General features: G+C 40.1%; 1 protein-coding gene and 1 non-coding gene across 14 annotated transcripts in view; both read left to right on the top strand.

Annotated features, from left to right (window-relative positions):
* LRP2BP (LRP2 binding protein) overlaps positions 1-20055 on the top strand; it is a 54269-nt gene that overhangs the window by 28205 nt on the left and 6009 nt on the right. For 6 of the 13 annotated variants that reach the window (XM_057697113.1, XM_057697112.1, XM_057697118.1 and 3 more), the window contains 5 exons: positions 2614-2756; positions 2838-2943; positions 3847-4070; positions 5479-5653; positions 7288-7417. In XM_057697113.1, coding sequence (XP_057553096.1) covers positions 2614-2756; positions 2838-2943; positions 3847-4070; positions 5479-5653; positions 7288-7417 — 778 coding nt within the window. Of the gene's footprint in view, positions 1-232; positions 470-593; positions 646-2613; positions 2757-2837; positions 2944-3846; positions 4071-5478; positions 5654-7283; positions 7418-20055 lie in introns of those variants that run through there. The other 7 variants (XR_009047735.1, XR_009047734.1, XM_057697117.1 and 4 more) reach the window with 6 other exon arrangements.
* Positions 1396-1502, top strand: LOC130830685 (U6 spliceosomal RNA). The gene has a single exon (XR_009047853.1). It is a non-coding gene; the product is annotated as a U6 spliceosomal RNA (small nuclear RNA).

Here is a 20055-nt window from a genome sequence, read left to right as displayed (position 1 = left end):
GAATGCGGTTTTGATTTCAACCTTTTTGGTTGAATGAGGTTATCGGATATCCAAGAAAAAGCAGAGTTCTAAGTCCTCTGTTAAATATTTGGGTTTTGAACTCTTACAAGGACAGAGAGACTTGCCCTCTGGAGGAAGGGCAAGGCTGCAGCTCCCACCGAGAGACAATTGCAGGAATTTCTGAGAATGGCTGGGTTCTGCTGACTTTGGGTCCCCAACTTTGGACTCACAGCAAAACCCCTTCAGGAAGTTCTTAAAGGAGGAAACAATGAACCTCTACACTGAAATCATGGAGGAGAAATGTCCTGAAGACCAGCTCCATCTTCGCTGGACGGGACCTTCTGAGGGATGCGCCGGGAAAAGGAAACCATGCTATGGGAGGAATACCATGGTGGTTTCAACCCCAACACTGACTGCTCCTAGTGGGCAGGTGAACCCCCAGAAGAAAAGCCACGAGAAAGAAATTAAGGTGAATGGGATTGCTGCAGTGGTGGCTTTGAGAAAGTAAAATTCAGAAAGCAATTTAAATAATTTGCTAGTTACCTGATTGTTTTTTCTTTTGTCCTGCCTTCTCTTTGTTTCTAACCTCTCAGGCTGGGAAGGACAATTCAGTGATTAGGATTTTTCAGTCTTTGGCAAAAGTAGGTAATTTCTCTCTTTGGATGTGTCATCCAGAACCTTCTGTATTTGATCATGCTGACCCCTTGGTTGTGCCTGCTGTTAACCCCTAACTTCACTGTGACTTCAGGTGTGACTTATCAAATTAGGCTAATCAACAAAATGTCCTGTCCCCTGTTTTTTCTTGACTAAGCCAAAATTTGGTTTTCCTCTCATGTTCTCAGAATACAAAACCAAAACAAACAAAAATCAACAGCAGAAAAAACCCTGGCATCTACCTTTGTCAAGGTTCTATTTGGTGAGGATATCGTAGAAACCACACTTAGTTTTCCCAGCCTATGTCCCTTCGATATTATCTAAGTGTTTCAAACTGATAATGGCCAACACTCCAATGCGTAAAAAAGTAAGACGCCGACCCCTTGGTCCCTGGTGTCCTAGGTAAAATCCTAAAAATAAGAATCTAAGTTCTCGTGTGTCTGACATTCTGTGTGCCCCCACAGCATACACATGCCCCCCACCCCCGGGTACACAGTTGTCTAGTTTTTATTACCAGTGTGGGCCTGTGGACGTCTTGACAGCTGGCACGTAAGTGCTATTTGTTTGGGATCAGAATGTTAACTTGAAACCAAGAACAAGAGGCTTTTCTCAAATGAATATTAAATAGTGTGATTCCTCAAGCCCCTGTTAGGCCTCTGCCCCTTATCAGCAGGAATTAGCCAGCGCTGTCCTCAACTCTTTTCCTCAAGAACTGAGAAATGATCAAAAGGTAAAGAAGGTGTGCTCGCTTCAGCAGCACATATACTAAAATTGGAATGATACAGAGAAGATTAGCATGGTCCCTGCGCAAGGATGACGCGCAAATTCATGAAGCGTTCCATATTTTTTAAACAAATAAAATAAGCTAAAAATAAATAAAAATAAAAAGTGTTAGATATTAAAAAAAGGTAAAGGGACTGAAGCCGTGGGTCAAATCCACTTCACCTGCCTTCACTAATCAAGGTGATTTTAAAGACTCACATGTCCTCCAGGTAGCACGCAGCCTAAACAAGATGTTTGCCTGAGTTGTTTTCTAGGAACGTGGAGTCAGCTGTGTCTTGTTTAAGCTGAGCTCGTTAAGACTGGCTCGAACCACTGACCCTTCAGCTGGGCATGGGCAAGTGTCTGTTGCTTAGTGACTTTTTGAACACGCAGAGGCCTGTAACTTAGGTACACTTGCACAGAGCAAAGATTCCTGCACCTTTTTCCAATCACCTTTTCCCACTCTCCCCATGCCTCTGACCGCCCTGCTGCTTTCTTCTTTATCCCATAAATACCCCGAGCTCCTTGCCTTCGGGGAAGCATATTTGAGGTTTGCTCTCCCATCTCCTGCTTGGCTGCCTCATAAACCCTCTTTGCTGCAAACCTCGTTGGCTCAGCGTTTAGGCTTGCTGTGTGTTGGTCAAGAGGAACCTGGTCTAGTAAACAGTTTGTGTCTGGGTTTTTGGAGGGGGGGGGCAGCCCTCTCGTCAGTGGTTAGAACGTCTTCTGTTGTTTGTGACTATGCAGATGTCCTATGAAGATGAGTGTAGTAGGTGTAAATTTATCACTCAGCACAGCTTAGGAAAGTGCTTGAAGAGAAGAGAGTTTGGGGCTCACTCATGTCCGGTAAGGATTAGAAATATGAAAGTTACTGGCTATTCTTACACTTTAAGTTCTAAGAACTGTGCCGATTCAGAATAAGGGCTATGATGAGAGAGGAAACCGTATTGAGACGTAATGCAATTGTGGAAGCTATAAAATGGAGTGCTTTATCTCCCAGAGCTCCTGGGAACGCTGATTCAGGAGATGGACTTTTACTTATTTCTAGCCCTGCAGAATCGAGCACAATCATACCTGCTAGGAATAGACTCATGACATTCTACGTCATGTCAAAAGGTGAAGGCACTATTGGGAGAAAACTTAGTTTGGGGAGAACTAAACTGGGACTTTCTGTTTTGTTCTTTTCCTTTGTGGAAGGAAAAAGGAGTGGAATATATGAAGAAAATCGTTGATTCTCCGTGTCCCAAAGCAAGACACTTAAAATTTGCAGCAGCTTACAACCTTGGAAGAGCTTATTATGAAGGGAAAGGCGTTAAACGATCAGACGAGGAAGCTGAAAGGTAAACTGACCTGAGAACAGGATTTTTGTTTTAATCAAATACTTTAAACAAAGAATAACTTGCCTTGTCCTTCTCTTCTAGACTGTGGCTTTTTGCTGCAGACAGTGGAAATCCAAAAGCTAGTGTGAAGGCTCAAAGTATCCTAGGATTGTATTACTCAACAAAGGAACCCAAAGAGTTAGAGAAGGTAACAGTGATCTATTTGTTTAAATCCTAGCATCCTGTGTAGATTAACATTTGTTTCACTGTTTCTTCTGTGAATGGAGGGTGGTGAGGAGTAAGTATGTAGTCTTGAATATCTTACATTTCTTTAAAATGTAAAGAAAGCTTACATTTTAGGATCTCCAAGCTCATTTCACCCCTTCCTCAACTATGAATGCTGCCTTCCCCGCCTCTAGCAACGGAGACCACGATGTGAGTACTTCGTATGCTATAAAAAGAACACATACAAAATATCCTACCATAAAAGGTAAAAGAGAAGGGAGAGTCAGTACAACCTCTTTAACCATAAATGATGGAAGAAATCTTATAGGGAGAGGAAAATGAGGAGGTGTTAAGGGCACACTTGTAGGAGGAATGTAACGCACAAGATCCTTGTCAGATAACTATGCACCTGCTTGGAAGTCAGTTTGAGCTAACTCGGATTCACTGCAGCCGAGTATTGAGCAAACATGCTTGAACCACATGCAGGTTTTTATCCTTGGTTGTCTTTGATCCCGTTGGAGCTCCAAGTGGATCTGAGAGATGGCCACAATCTACATCAGCTGCTCTCCTCTCCTTGCTGTGCTTCATTACAGAGCCTTTCAGACACTTGGTTCCCATTTCCCACCTTCTTGGTCCTTCCTCTGGAAAATCTGAAAATCCTGACACCTGAGCAGCTGAGTTTGAGTCAGTGACCTTGCCTGCATTGTGGGCAGACAACGATGGCTCCCCTCAGCACCCTCTCTCAGGCGTGTGAAGTTGGTGCTAGCCTGATATACGTTCAGGGGACTAGAGCCATGACCTAGAGATGAATTAATAGTACTATCTTATAGAGATAGTCTCTTATAATTCCACCTTGTGAATACTGTGGAATTGTGCTTTTTCTTAGGCATTTTATTGGCATTCACAAGCTTGTGGCAATGGAAACCTGGAGTCCCAGGGTGCACTTGGGCTCATGTACTTTTATGGACAAGGCATCCGCCAGGATACTGAGGCTGCCCTGCATTGCTTGAGGGAAGCAGCGGAGCGTGGAAATGTCTATGCTCAAGGGAATCTTGTGGAGTATTTCTATAAGATGAAATTTTTCACAAAGTGTGTTGCATTTTCAAAAAGGTGAGTAAGCTGGATAAAAACATCTACAAAAAAATCTTACTAGATGTTCTGTGCCTGGTCTGTTTAATAGAACTTGCTGCAGTATTGGAAATGATGGCTATCGGTACTTGCAATGTGGCCATTGCAACTGAGGACTGAACTTGTAAATGTCATTGGATTTTAAGCCACACGTAGCTCGTGGCTACCATATTGGATAGTACATCTGTGCTTTTAGTTTGCAAGATTTCAGTGCTATTTGCTCTGTATGCCAGCTGAGTAACCTTACACAAGTTTAACTTTCGGGAGCATCAGTTGTTCTTTTGTAATCCTGAAGAAAGTAGTTTCTTCTGGATTAAAAAAATAAAAAACTGAACATAAAGCATTTAACACAGCTTGGCACATGAGAAATATTAAACTTTTTTTCCTACATCCTTAGCCACAGGTTCTATAACTGCACAATTGCAGTATAGCTTGAGGAGGAATGTAAAGTGAGAATGGTTAAAAGACTCCACCACTAACATAAAGTATATGGAAATGTCTTTTCTCTGAGGCCGTGTACTTTCCTGCATTTATTTATCCACAATGTATGAATGCAACAAATCAGAAGAAGCAGACCTGGGTGTCCTCTAGAATGGCTGTAAGGCCATGCTGTCATTTCCCTCCCAATAATGCCCTTCCAACAGAGCCTGCAGGCCCCCCTCCCCGAGCCCAGTGTGAGGCACTGGAGGATGAAGGAATTGCTTTTACCCTCTCCTCCCCAACATCCTGGCCACCAGGCAGCAGGCCACTTAGCGGTGCGGTCTCAGATGTCTCAAATCTCCAAGTGCCCATCTGGTTAAAACTAAGACTTCACATAGTTTGGAACTTTCCATTATTGTCCATGTTCCTACGTCCCACAATGTTACAGTTGACATGGAGCTGATTCGTTTTCATGTAGTTCTCCAGGTCTGTATCTGCGTTATAAAGAATGACTCTTTATTGTCCATTATTATAGATGTGCAAGTTTCTTAATGTTTTCTGGTCCTGTGTGACTAAAGTCCAAATTCAAGGTTGATGTTTAAATATCCAAAAAGATAGAAAAATGCATTTCCCTTATTGTTTAAATCTGCAAAGTGATGAGTTCTTTTAATAATGATGAGTTCTGTTAATGATGAGTTCTGCTAAACTTAATGTTTCCTAGTGGTGATTAAGCCTGATCAGTATAATCCTAGGAAGCTATAGAGTAACCACTGTAGTTAGTTTCTTTTCCTCTGGTGTCAGCTGACTATTCTATTTACCCTTCGCCACACAGCAAACAAGTTTGATTTCTCAAACTGGTAGAAATAATAGGGAAAACACTTGGGGTACAAGGACAATTTCTGGGCATGTTTATAAAAATGTAAACCGTAACTGACACCATTCTTAATTTCACAACTGGATATTGTAACAGGATTGCTGACTACGATGAGGCTCATGACATCCCCACGATCGCGCAGGTCACGGACTGTCTCCCGGAATTCATCAGCAGAGGCATGGCCATGGCCTCTTTCTACCATGCACGGTGTCTGCAGCTTGGCTTGGGTGTCACAAAGGATGAAGCAACAGCGAAGCACTATTATTCTAAAGTAAGCCTGACGACATATATAAATTGACTCGAGGAATTTCTGGGTGTTTAGCTGACTTGAACATCTTTATAAATTAGTGTCTTTTTTCTACTTATTGCTCAGATAACCTCTGTCTACCAAGACACTGTCAGACATGCAGCTTGTTTGCAGATAATTCTGTCATTCTTTTTAACATAATGAAGCTCAGATGGTAAAATTTATACTTTTGATGCAAATTATTCTATTTCACTGTCTTCAGCCTAAGGCCCAGCACCAAGACCTTAAAGCACCAAGACTTTAAACATGCATGCCTTCTTTCACCCAGAAAAAGTGTGAATCTCTAGTACATTTCATTAAGGTTTGTTTATACATGACATCAACTACACTTAGGTGGATATTCATGAATTTGAGGTAACCAGTTAAAATAAGCCTTTTCATGTTTTAATCCATGGGATCAGTTTATTTAGATACTGAATGGATTTCACATCTAAAATCAACTGTTAAAAAGTGCAGAGGGAGTGAAAAAGGGAATCATTACGAATAGTAACTGCAAGTTCTTGTTTTTTTAAAAAGAAAACAAAAAATTGCACACCTTAGGTCCATGACATCCATAGTCCAAATTAGAATTAGATCATAAACATTTGCATAATGTACAAAACAGTTCAGCTGGAGCAGAGGAACAAGGCAAGGAACAATTTTCTAAGTCCCTTGCCTAAATCTGATCACATTACAGCAATGGTTCTCAAAATTATTTGCATATGAAAAGCACATGGGGATCTCTTAAGAATTCCAAAGCCCAGGACTTATTTCCAAAAAATTAAATCACCATCTCCCAGAACAAGACACAAGCAGATTTGTTTAAGCTCCCTAGGGGGTTCCAATGTGTAGGCAAGTTTGGAACACTAAATTATTTTGTTGGAAATTTAAAACTTCCAGAGCATTAAACCCATATCAACATAAATACAGGAACACAGTACAAAATTACAACTGACCTTCGAGATATTTACTGTTAAGCCATTCTATTAGTAAGAATAACAGCTGTCTTTTGTTATAAACTTGTTTATTGGCTGCAATGGGTCTTCATTGGTGTGCTCGGGCTTTCTCTAGTTGTGGCAAGCAGGGGCTACTCTATTGCAGTGCACGGGCTCCTCATTGTTGTGGCTTCTCTTGGTGCACATCACAGGCCCTAGGCGTGCAGGCTTCAGTAGTTGTGGCTCGAGGGTTCTAGAGCGCAGGCTCAGTAGTTGTGGCACGCAGGCTTGGTTGCTCTGCAGCATGTAGTATCTTCCCAGCCCAGGGATCAAACTTGTGTTCCCTGCATTGGCAGGGGATTCTTAACCACTGCGCCACCAGGGAAGTCCTGTCTTTTTTAAATCTAAATGTTCTGTGTATTAAACCAATTTCCAAACCAAGTCAGTTTCTGATTCTATACTATCCTTGGTATCCTTTCCAAGTAAACATAAGCAGAGAGCTCTGGGTGAAAAATATCCTGAAATGTGGCATATATTCATCCTAAATAAAACAGCATAATAAACAGATTACAATTTTAAAACTATTATCCTTAAATGGTGGGAGATAATACAGCCCCATTACTCAATTTTGGTCACTGGATTTTATGGGAGATACTTTCTCTAAGTTCTCTATTTAAAAGTAAGCCAGGGGGCAGAGTCAAGATGGCGGTGTGGGAAGATGCGGAGATTGCGTCTCTCCACAAACAGAACAGTTACCAGAGGCCAGCAGGGGACCTGAGGCCCAAGCAGACCACAGGAACCCCGCAGCAACTGGGTAAGACCTGGGAGAAGTCAGAGGGGCCGGGAAGGGGAAGCCTGCCCGGACTGGTGCCCCGGGGGGGTGGCTGGGGGAGGGGAGAGGTTCCTGCCTGGAGGGACTGCTGGGGGCTGGGGGAGATCGGGGAAACTGCGATTGGGTTTCTCCTGCCCAGGAGGCCTGCTGAGCTCCCCAGCTGGGTCCTCCACCCTCCAAGGCCCCCTCCGGGCTGTCTGGGTCCTGGGCGTGTTGGAAGGAGGGAGGGGGGGCGAGGAGGTGGAGAGGCAGGCAGGAGGGGGTGGGAGCTTTGAGATTAGGGGCCGGGGGAGGGGCTGGAGGGCGTTTCGCCTGCTCTCTTGGCCAGGGAGGCTGACTGGGCTCCCGGACCTGCTCCTTCATTCTCTGGGTCCCCTCCAGCTGCTTAGAACCTAGGAGAGTGGGGAGCAGGGGAGAGGAAGAGAGGCAGACAGGGACCCTACCAGACTGGGAGATCTGGGGAGGTGCAGCAGGTGTTACCCTAGCCCAGTTGGCCCTGGGAAGCCTGTTGGGCGTCAGAGTCTGGTCTCCTGCCTTTCAGTGCCCCCTGCAGCTGTAAGGGTTCTAGGGGAATAGGAGAGAGGGAGTGGGAAAAAAAGAGAACCCAAGGGGGAGGGACCCTCCAAGACTGGAGGACTAGGGGAGGTGCTTGCATCTCTCCCACTAACTTGGGCCCAGGGAGCCCGCTGGGTACCTTGACCTGGTCCTTTGCTGCCAGGACCAGAGGCATTTCTGGGCCCTTTACCTCATTGGCCCTAAGCCCCATTCCCCACCACCCCCAGGGCTTTCTCTAAGGGTAGGCTCTGCCCATTGCCTACGCCCCCCCCCCCCCACCCTTGTCTAAGCCCTGTCCCCACAGCCAAGGCCTCTTCTGGCTTTTTTCTTTTTTTTTCTCTTTTTCCTTTTTCTTTCTTTCTTTTTTTTTTTCTTCCCACCCCCTCACTTAGGATATTGCAGTTGTTTTATGATCCAGTTGTTGCTCCATTTTTTTTCTAATTTTTTCTAACACATCTGTTAGTCTCCTACTATTGTATTTTTTAGCTTGCTATTGTTCTCCTGTTCTACCTTTTTCTTTCTTTCTTTTTCTTTTCTTTCTTTTCTTTTTCTCTTTCTTTCTTTCCTTCTTTCTTTCTCTCTCTCTTTCTTTCTTTCCTTTCTTTTCTTTCTTTCTCTCTCTCTCTCTTTCCTCCCTCCCTTCTTTCATTTTTTCATTTTCCCTGCTCCACACAGCTTGTGGGATCTTGATACACAAGCCCAGTATCAGGCCTGTGTTCCTGAGGTGGGAGCTCTGAGGCCAAAACATTGGACTAACAGGGAAACCCAGTTCCCAGGAAATATCCTTTACTGTGAGGTCTCCCAGAGGTTCTCAACTTAACACCAAGACCCAGCAGGAACACAATCCTGCCCATCCAAAGTGGTGGGAAAATGAGACGACAAAAAATATGTCACAGATGAAGCAACAAGGTAAAAATACACAAGACCAAATAAATGAAGAGGAAATAGGAAAATTGCCTGAAAAAGAATTCAGAGTTATGATAGTAAAGATGATCCAAAATCTACAAGAAACAGTTAAAAAGGAATCAGAACTAAAGAGCAAACAGTACTAGATAACAAAATAACCGAAATTAAAAATACTCTAGATGGTATAAACAGGATAACTGAGGCAGAAGAACGAATAAGTGAGTTAGAAGATAGAATGGGGGAAATAACTGCCACAGAACATGAAAAAGAAAAAAGAATAAAAAGAATGGAAGACAGTCTCAGAGACCTTGGTGATAATATTAAGCACACCAACATTCGAATCATAGGCATCCCAGAAGAAGAAAAAAAAAAAAGGGTCTGAGAAAATATTGGAAGAGGTTATAGTGGAAAACTTCCCCAGTATGGGAAAGGAAATACTTAAGTTCAAGAAGCACAGAGAGTCCCATACAGAATTAAACCCAAGGAGAAATACACTGAGGCACATATTAAACTAACAAAAATTAAACACAAAGAAAAAATATTAAAAGCAGCAAGAGAAAAGCAGCAAATAACATATAAGGGAAAACCCATAAGGATAAGAGCTGATCTTTCTACAGAAACTCTGCAGGCCAGAAGGGAGTAGCAGGAGATATTGAAAGTCCTGAGAGAGAAAAACCTACAGCCAAGAATCCTCTACCCAGCAAGAATCTCATTCAGATTTGAGGGAGAAATCAAAAGCTTTCCAGACAAGCAAAAGTTAAGAGAATTCAGCACCACCAAACCAGCCTTACAACAATTGCTAAAGGAACTTTTCTGAGCAGGAAACACAAGAGAAGGAAAACACCTACAAATACAAACAACAATTAAAATGGTAACAGGAACATACATGTCAATAATCACCTTAAATGTAAATGGATTAAATGCTCCAACCAAAAGACACAGACTGGTTGAATGGATACAAAAACAAGATCCTTATATATGCTGTCTACAAGAAATCCACTTCAGACCAAGGGACACATATAGACTGAAAGTAAAGGGATGGAAAAAGATATTCCATGCAAATGGAAGCCAAAAGAAAGCTGGAGTAGCAATACTCAGACAAATTAGACTTTAAAATAAAGACTGTTACAAGAGACAAGGAAGGACACTACATAATGATCAAGGGATCCATCCAAGAAGAAGATATAACAGTTGTAAATATCTATGCCCCCAACATAGGAGCACCTCAATACATAAGGCAAACGCTAACAGCCATAAAAGGAGACATCAACAGTAACACAATAAGAGTAGGAGACTTTAACACCCCAAGTAAAACAATGGACAGATCACCCAAACAGAAAATAAATAAGGACACACAAGCTTTAAATGACACATTAGACCATCTCCACTTAATTGATATTTATACGACATTCCATCCAAAAACTACAGAATACACTTTCTTCTCAAGTGCACACAGAACATTCTCCAGGATAGATCACATCTTGGGTCACAAATCAAGCCTTGGTAAATTCAAAAAACTTGAAATCATATCAAGCATTTTCTCTGACCACAATGCCATGACACTAGATATCAATTACAGGAAAAAAAACTATAAAAAATACAACCACATGGAGACTAAACAATATGCTATTAAACAACCAAGAAATCACTAAAGAAATCAAAGAGGAAATCAAAAAATACCTAGAAACAAATGACAAAACACAACCCAAAACTTACAGGATGCAGCAAAAGCAGTCCTAAGAGGGAACTTTATAGCAATACAGTCCTACCTCAAGAAACAAGAAAAATATCAAATAAACAACCTAACCTTAAACCTTTTACAACTAGAGAAAGAAGAACAAAAAAACCCCAAAGTGAGCAGAAGGAAAGAAATCATAAAGATCAGAGCAGAAATAAATGAAAAAGAAATGAAACAATAGCAAAGATCAATAAAACTAAAAGCTGGTTCTTTGAGAAGATAAACAAAATTGATAAACCATTAGCCAAACTTATCAGGAAAGAAAGAGAGAAGATGCAAATCAACAGAATTAGAAATGAAAAAGCAGAAGTAACAATAGACACCGCAGAAATACAAAAGATCATGAGAGACTACCACAAGAAACTGTATGCCAATAAATTGGATAACCTGGAAGAAATGGATACATTCTTAGAAAAGTACAATCTTCCAAAACTGAACCAGGAAGAAATAGAACATATGAACAAACCAATCACAAGTATGGAAATTGAGACTATGATTAAAAATCTCCCAACAAACAAAAGCCCAGGGCCAGATAGCTTCACAGGCGAATTCTATCAAACATTTAGAGAAAAGCTAACACCTATCCTTCTCAAACTCTTCCAAATTACAGGAGAAGGAGGAACACTCCCGAACTCATTCTACGAGGCCACCATCACCCTGATACCAAAACCAGGCAAAGATGTCACAAAAAAAAGAAAATTACAGGTCAATATCCCTGATGAATATAGGTGCAAAAATCCTCAACAAAATACTAGCTAACAGAATTCAACAGCACATTAAAAAGATCATACACCATGATCAAGTGGGGTTTATCCCTGAAATGCAAGGATTCTTCAATATATGCAAATCAATCAATGTGATACAACATATTAACGAATTGAATACGATAATCTCAATAGATGCAGAAAAAGCTTTTGACAAAAATCAACATCCATTTATGATAAAAGCTCTCCAGAAAACAGGCATAGAAGGAAATTACCTCAACATAATAAAAACCATATATGACAATCCAAGAGCCAACATCATCCTAAATAGTGAAAAACTGCAAGCATTCCCTCTAAGAACAGGAACAAGACAAGGGTGCTCACTCTCACCATTATTATTCAACATAGTTTTGGAAGTGTTAGCCACAACAATCAGAGAAGAAAATGAAATAAAAGGAATCCAGATTGGAAAAGAAGAAGTAAAATTGTCACTCTTCGCAGATGACATGATATTATACATAGAAAACCCTAAAGACTCTACCAGAAAACTGCTAGCACTAATCGATGAATTTAGTAAAGTAGCAGGATACAAAATTAATGCACAGAAATCTCTTGCATTCCTATATACTAACAATGAAAGAACAGAAAGAGAAATTAAGGAAACTCTTCCATTTACCATTGCAACAAAAAGAATAAAATACCTAGGAATAAACCTGCCTAAGGAGGCAAAAGACCTGTATGCAGAAAACTATAAGACACTGATGAAAGAAATCAAAGACGACACAAACAGATGGAGGGACATACCATGTTCTTGGATTGGAAGAATCAATGTTGTGAAAATGAGTGTACTACCCAAAGCAATTTACAGATTCAACACAATCCCTATCAAATTACCAGTGGCATTTTTCACAGAACTAGAACGAGAAATCTTATGATTTGTATGGAAACACAACAGACTCTGAATAGCCAAAGCAATCTTGAGAAGGGAAGATGGAGTTGGTGGAATTAGGCTTCCTGACTTCAAATTATACTACAAGCCTACAGGGATCAAGACAGTATGGTACTGGCACAAAAACAGAAAGGAAGATCAATGGAACAGAATAGAGAACTCAGATATAAACCCAAGCACGTGTGGGCAGCTTATCTTTGACAAAGGAGGCAAGAATATACAATGGAAAAAAGACAGCCTCTTCAATAAGTGGTGCTGGGAAAATTGGACAGCAACATGTAAAAGAATGAAATTAGAACACTTCCTAACACCATACTCAAAAATAAACTCAAAATGGATTAAAGACCTCCATGTAAGGCCAGACACTATAAAACTCCTAGAGGAAAACATAGGCAGAACACTCTATGACATACATCAAAGCAAGATCCTTTTGGACCCACCTCCTAGAATCATGGAAATAAAATCAAGAATAAACACATGGGACCTCATGAAACTTAAAAGCTTTTGCACAGCGAAAAAATCCATAAACAAGACAAGAAGGCAACCCTCAGAATGGGAGAAAATACTTGCCAATGAAGCAACTGACAAATGATTAATCTCCAAAATATACAAGCAGCTCATGCAGCTTAATACCAAAAGAGCAAATAACCCAATCCAAAGATGGGCAGAAGACCTAAATAGACATTTCTCCAAAGAAGACATACAGATGGCCAACAAACACATGAAAAGTTGCTCAACATCACTAATCATCAGAGAAATGCAGGTCAAAGCCACAATGAGGTATCACCTCACACCAGTCAGAATGGCCATCATCAAAAAATCTAGAAACAATAAATGTTGGAGAGGGTGTGGAGAAAAGGGAACTCTCCTGCACTGTTGGTGGGCTTGTAAGCTGGTACAGCCACTATGGAAAACAGTTTGGCGGTTCCTTAAAAAACTACAAATAGAACTACCATATGACCCAGTAATCCCACTCCTGGGCATATACCCAGAGAAAACCATGATCCAAAAAGAAACAAGTAGCATAATGTTCATTGCAGCAATATTTACAATAGCCAGGACATGGAAACAACCTAGATGTCCATCAGCAGATGAATGGATAAAGAAGATGTGGCACATATATACAATGCAATATTACTCAGCCATAAAAAGGAATGAGATGGAGCTATATGTAATGAAGTGGATAGACCTAGAGTCTGTCATACAGAGTGAAGTAAGCCAGAAAGAGAAAAACAAATACTGTATGCTAACACATATATATGGAATCTGAAGAAACAGTACTGATAAAACCAGTGACAGGCAAGAGTGGAGATACAGAAGTAGAGAATGGACTTGAGGACACGGGGCTGGGGTGAGGGGCAAAGGGGAAGTTGGGACGAGGTGAGAGAGTAACAATAGACATATTTACACTACCAGCTGTAAAATAGATAGCTAGTGGGAAGTTGCTGTATAGCAAAAGGAGATCAACTTCATGGGAGATGCCTTGGAGGGCCAGGACGGGGAGGGTGGGGGGGGGGGAGTCACAGGAGGGAGGGGATATGAGGATATGTGTGTAGATGCAGCTGATTCACTTTGGTGTACCTCAGAGACGGGTACAAGAGTGTAAAGCAAATATATTCCAATAAAGAGTTTAAAAATAAAATAAATCTCAAAAAAATATCTCAAAATAAATAAAAATAAATAAAAGTAAGCCAGTGAAGGGTCTGAAATCATGTCAGGTGAGGCACAATAAGAGAAATTCTGAGTATCTCCCTCAGACAAAAAGGACCTGAGGAGCTTCTGATAGTGGTCTTCACCAGACCTAAAGGCTGTCCTAAAAAAGAGGCGCTATGGGGGAGGGAGGGAGAATCGCAGCCTATGGCAGCATGTTGCAGGAAAGGCAAGGCCACAGATGAATAGGCCCTGGGCTTAAAGTCAGGAGCCCCAGACCTGGTCTCAGGTCTGCCACCCTCAGGCTGGTGACTGTCCACTCCTCTGCCTCTCAGTTTCCAGGAAACTAGCAATATATGTCCTCCTAGGACCCAGCAACGATTCTAAGGGCGGGAGTGGCGTGGATTTTAGCTTAATACAAATAATCTTCTAAAATAACTGCATATAGGTAAAACTTTCATTTTTATTTCCTAAAGGTAGCTACTTTTTTTTAAGGTGGTGACTTTAAAAAAATTTTTTAATATTGGAGTATAGTTGATTTACAACATTGTTGGTTTCAGGTGAACAGCAAAGTAATTTAGTTATACATACATCTATTCTTTATCAGATACTTTTCCCATATAGGGTATTACAGAGTCCTGAGTAGAGTTTCCTGTGTTATACAGTAGGTCCTTGTTGATTATCTATTTTATATATAGTAGTGTGTATATGTTAATCCCAACCTCCTAATTTATTCCTCCTGCCCCACTTTCCCCCTTTGGTAACCATAAGTTTGTTTTTGAAGTCTGAGTCTTGTTTCGTAAGTTCATCTGTATCACTTTTTTAGATTCCATATATATGTGATATCATGTTATTTGTCTTTCTCTGGTTTACTTCACTTAGTATGGTAACCTCCAGGTCCATCCACATTGCTGCAAATGGCATGATTCCATTCTTTTTTATGGCTGAGTAATATCCCACTGTATATATGTACCACATCTTTATTAGTTCATCTGTCAGTGGACGTTTAGGTTGTTTCCATGTCTTGACTGTTGTGAATAGTGCTGCTATGAATACTGGGATGCATGTGTCTTTTTGAATTATAGTTTTCTTCAGATATATGCCCAGAAGTGGGATTGCAGGATCATATGGCAATTCTAGTTTGTTGTTGTTGTTGTTGTTATTGTTTGAGGAGCCTCCATACTGTTTTCTGTAGTGGCTGCACCAATTTACATTCCCACCAACAGTTTAGGAGGGCTCCCTTTTCTCTACACCCACTCCAGCATTTATTTGTAGACTTTTTAATGATGCCCATTCTGACGGGTGTGAGGTGATACCGCATTGGTAGTTTTGATTTGCATTTCTCTAATTAGTGATGTTGAGCATCTTTTTTTGTGCTTTTTGGCCATCTGTCTGTCTTTGGAGAAAAGTCTATTTAGATCTTCTTCCCATTTTTTGATTGGGTTTTTTTTAATATATATTGAGCTGCATGAGCTCAATAATTTGGTATAATTTGGAGATTACAAATAATGCAGCTGACAAGGGATAACATATTTTCTCTCATTCTGTGGGTTGTCCTCTCATTTTATGGTTTCCTTTGCTGTGCAAAAGTTTTTAAGCTTAATTAGGTTCCATTTGTTTTTGTTTTTATTTTCATTAGTCTAGGAGGTGGAACCAAAAAGATATGGTTGTGATTTATGTCAAAGAGTGTTCTGCGTGTTTTCCTCTATGACATTTTTAGTTTCTGGCCTTACATTTAGGTCTTTAATCCATTTTGAGATTATTTTTATGTATGATGTTAGAGAATGTTCTAATTTCATTCTTTTCAACATAGCTGTCCAGTTTTCCCAGCATCACTTATTGAAGAGACTTTTCGCCATTGCATATTCTTGCCTCCTTTGTCATAGGTTAATTGACCATAGGTGCATGGGTTTACTTCTGGGCTTTGTATCCTGTTCTACTGATCTATAGGTCTGTCTTTATGCCAGCACCATACTGCTTTGATTACTATAGCTTTATAGTATAGTATGAAGTCAGGGAACCTGAATCCTCCAGCTTTGTTTTTCTTTCTCAAGATTGCTGTGGCTATTTGGGGGTTTTGTGTTTCCATACAAATTAAAAAAATATTTTTGTTCTAGTTCTATGAAAAATGCCATTAGAAATTTGACAGGGACTGCATTGAATATGTAGATTGGCTTAGGTAGTATAATCATTTTGACAATATCGATTCTTTCAATCCAAGGACACAGTATATCTTTCCATCTGTGTCATCTTTGATTTCTTTCATCAGTGTCTTAAGAGTTTTCAGAGTATAGGTCTTTTGCCTCATTAGGTAGGTTTATTCCTAGGTATTTTATTCTTTTTGATGTGATGGTACATGGGATTGTTTCCTTAATTTCTCTTTGTGATCTTTTGTTGTTAGTGTATAGGAATGCAAGAGATTTCTCCGTATTAATTTTGTATCCTGCAACTTTACCAGATTCATAGATGAGCTCTAGTTTTTTTCTTGTAGCATCTTTAGGATTTTCTATGTAGTGTCATGTCATCTGCAAACAGTGACAGTTTTTACCTTCTTTTCCAATTTGGGTTCCTTTTATTTCTTTTTATTCTCTGATTGCTGTGGCTAGGACTTCCAAAACTATGTTGAATAAAAGTGGCAAGAGTGGACATCCTTGTCTTGTTCCTGATCTTTGAGGGAATGCTTTTAGCTTTTCACCATTGAGTATGATGTTAACTGTGGGTTTGTCATATATGACCTTCACTATTTTGAGGTAGGTTCCCTCTATGACCACTTTCTGTACAGTTTTTATCATAAATTGGTGTTTTGTCAAAAGCTTTTTCTGTGTCTATTAAAATGATCATATGGTTTTTATTCAATTTATTAATGTGATGTATCACACTGACTTGGGGATATTGAAAAATCCTTGCATCCCTGGGATAAATCCCACTTGATCATGGCACATGATCCTTTTAATGTGTTGCTGGATTCAGTTTGCTAGTATTTTGAAGATTTTTGCATCTATGTTCATCAGTGATATTGGCCCACAATTTTCTTTTCTTGTGGTATCTTTGTCTGGTTTTGATGTCAGGGTGATGGTTTCCTCATAGGATGAGTTTGGGAGTATTCCTTCCTCTGAAATTTTCTGAAATAGTTTCAGAAGGATAGGTGTTAACTCTTCTCTAAATGTTTGATAGAATTTGCCCGTGAAGCCATCAGGTCCTGGATTTTTGTTTGTTGGGAGTTTTAATCAGTTTCAATGTCAGTGCTTGTGATTGGTCTGTTCATATTTTTCATTTCTTCCTGGTTCAGTTTTGGGAGATTGTACCTTTCTAAGAATTTGTCCATTTCTCCTAGGTTACCATTCTATTGGCATAAAGTTGCTTGTAATAAGTAGTCTCTGTGGTGCAAGTTCTAACTTCTCATCTTATTGATTTGAGCCCTTTCCCTTTCTTGCATGCTGAGTCTGGCTAAAGGCTTACCAATTTTATCTTTTCAATGAACCAGCTTTTAGCTTCATGGATCTTTTCTATTGTTCATCTCTACTTCATATATTTTTGCTCTGATCTTTATGATTTCTTTCCCTCTGCTAACTTTGGGTTTTGTTTGTTCTTTCTCTGGTTGCTTTAGGTGTAAGGTTAGGTTGTTTGGGATTCTTCTTGTTTCCTGAGGTAAGAATGTATTGCTATAAACTTCCCTCTTAAAACTGCTTTTGCTGTGTTCCATAGGGTTAGATTATTGTGTTTTCATTTTCATTTGTCTCTAGGTATTTTTTGATTTCCTCTTTGATTTCTTCAGTGATGCACTGGTTGTTTAGTAGCATACTGTTTAGCCTCCACATTTGTGCTTTTTATAGTTTAATTCTTGTAGTTGATTTCTAATCTCATAGCATTGTGGTCAGAAAAGATGCTTGAAAGGATTTTAGTTTTCTTAAATTTACCGAGGCTCACTTCATGGCCCAGCATGTGATCTCTCCTGGAGAATGTTCCATGTGCACTTGAGAACAATATGTATTCTGCTGCTTTTAAATGGAATGCTCTATAAATGTCAGTTAACTTCATCTCGTCTAATGCATCATTCAAAGCCTTTGTTTCCTTATTGATTTTCTGTCTGCATGATCTGTCCACTGAGGTAAGTGGAGTGTTAAAGTCCCCACTATTATTGTTACTGTCAATTTCTCCTTTTATGGCTGTTAGCATTTGCCTTATATATTGAGGTGCTCCTGTGTTGGGTGCATAGATATTTATACTTGTTATATCTTCTTGGATTGATCCCTTGATCATCATGTAGTGTCCTTCTTTGTCTCTTGTAATAGTCTTTATTTTAAAGTCTATTTTGTCTGATGTGAATATTGCTACTCCAGCTTTCTTTTGCTTTCTATTTGCATGGAATACCTTTCTCTATCCCCTCACTTTCAGTCTATATGTGTCCCTAGATCTGAAGTGGGTCTTTTGTAGACAGCATATATACAGGTCTTGTTTTTGTATCTATTCAGCCAGTCTGTCTTTTGGTTGAAGTATTTAATCCATATACATTTAAGACAGTGACCAGTATGTATGAATAAAAATTGCCATTTTGTTCATTACTTTGGATTTATTTCTGTAGGCCTTTTTTCTTCCTTTCCTCTTTTGTTCCCATCTCTTGTGATTTGATGACTACTTTAGTGTTGTGTTTAGATTCCTTTTTCTTTTGTGTGTGTGTACCTGTTTTATATTTTTGGTTTGCAATTACCATGAGGTTTTGACATAGCAGCATACACACACACACGATTGTTTTAAGTTGTCAGTCTCTTAATTTCAAATGCATTTCCAATATCCCACATTTGTACTTTCCTCTTCTCATGATTGCTGGTTTTGATATATTTGTATGTGGGTAGTTTCCTATGTTTACTATATGTTTGCCTTTACTGGTGAGCTTTCCCATTTGTGTTTTCTTGTTTCTAGTTGTGGGCTTTTCTTTTCCACCTAGAGAAGTTCCTTTAGCGTTTGTTGGTGCTAAAATTCTCTTAACTTTTGCTTATCTGTAAAGCTTTTAATTTCTCCAAATCTGAACGACAGCCTTGCTGGGTAGAGTATTCTTGGTTGTAGGTCTTTCCCTTTCATCACTTTAAATATACTGTGCCACTCCCTTCAAGCCTGCAGAGTTTCTGCTGGAAAATCAGCTGATGACTGTATAGGGATTCCCTTATATGTTACTCGTTACGTTCCCCTTGTTGCTCTTAATATTTTCTGTTTGTCTTTACCTTTTGTCAGTTTGATTAATATGTTTCTCAGCATGTTCCTCGAGTTCATCCTGTATGGGACTCTGCACTTCCTGGACTTGGGTGACTGTTCCCTTTCCCATGTTAGGGAACTTTTCAGCTATTATCTCTTCAAATATTTTCTCAGGCCCTTTCTCTCTTATCCTTCTGTGGCCCCTATAATGCAAATGTTGCTGTGTTTACTGTTGTCCCAGAGGTCTCTTAGACTGTCCTCCTTTCATTCTTTTTTTTCTTTATTCTGTTTTGTGGCAATGATTTCCACCACTCTTCCAGCTCACTTATCTGTTCTGCCTCAGTTATTTTGCTGGTCCTTCTATAGTGTATTTTTCATTTCAGTTATTGTGTTCAACTGTTTATTCTTTATATCTTCTAGCTTGTTGTTAAACATTACTTGTATCTTCTTGGTCTGTGATTCCATTCTTCTTCCAAGACCTTTGATCATCATTACTGTCATTGCTCTGAATTCTTTTTCAGGTAGATTGCATACCTCCACTTAGCTGTTGTTCTGGGGTTTTATCGTGTTCCTTCAACTGGAACGCATTCCTCTGCCATCTCATTTTATCTTTCTGTATTTGCCACCCCATAGGCTGTAGGATTGTAGTTCCTCTTGCTTGTAGTGTCTGCCCCTTGGTGAGTGAGGCTGATTTTAAGAGGCTTGTGCAGGCTTCCTCATAGGAGGGACTGATGCCTCCACTGTGGGTGGAACTGGGTCTTGTCCCTTTGGTGGGCAGGCTGTGCTAAGGGGTGTGTTAAGGCAGCTGTGGGCTCAGGAAGACTTTAAGCAACCTTTCTGCTGATGGGTAGGGCTGTGTTCCTGCCCTGTTGGTTGTCTGGCCTGAGGCATCCCAGCACTGGAGCCTACGGGATGTTGGGTGGGGCCA

This window comes from Hippopotamus amphibius, chromosome 10 (genome assembly GCF_030028045.1).
Source record: "Hippopotamus amphibius kiboko isolate mHipAmp2 chromosome 10, mHipAmp2.hap2, whole genome shotgun sequence".
In the NCBI taxonomy this organism is placed as follows: domain Eukaryota; kingdom Metazoa; phylum Chordata; class Mammalia; order Artiodactyla; family Hippopotamidae; genus Hippopotamus; species Hippopotamus amphibius.
Note: the sequence above shows the minus strand (reverse complement) of the source record. Positions and strands in the feature narration are given on the sequence as shown.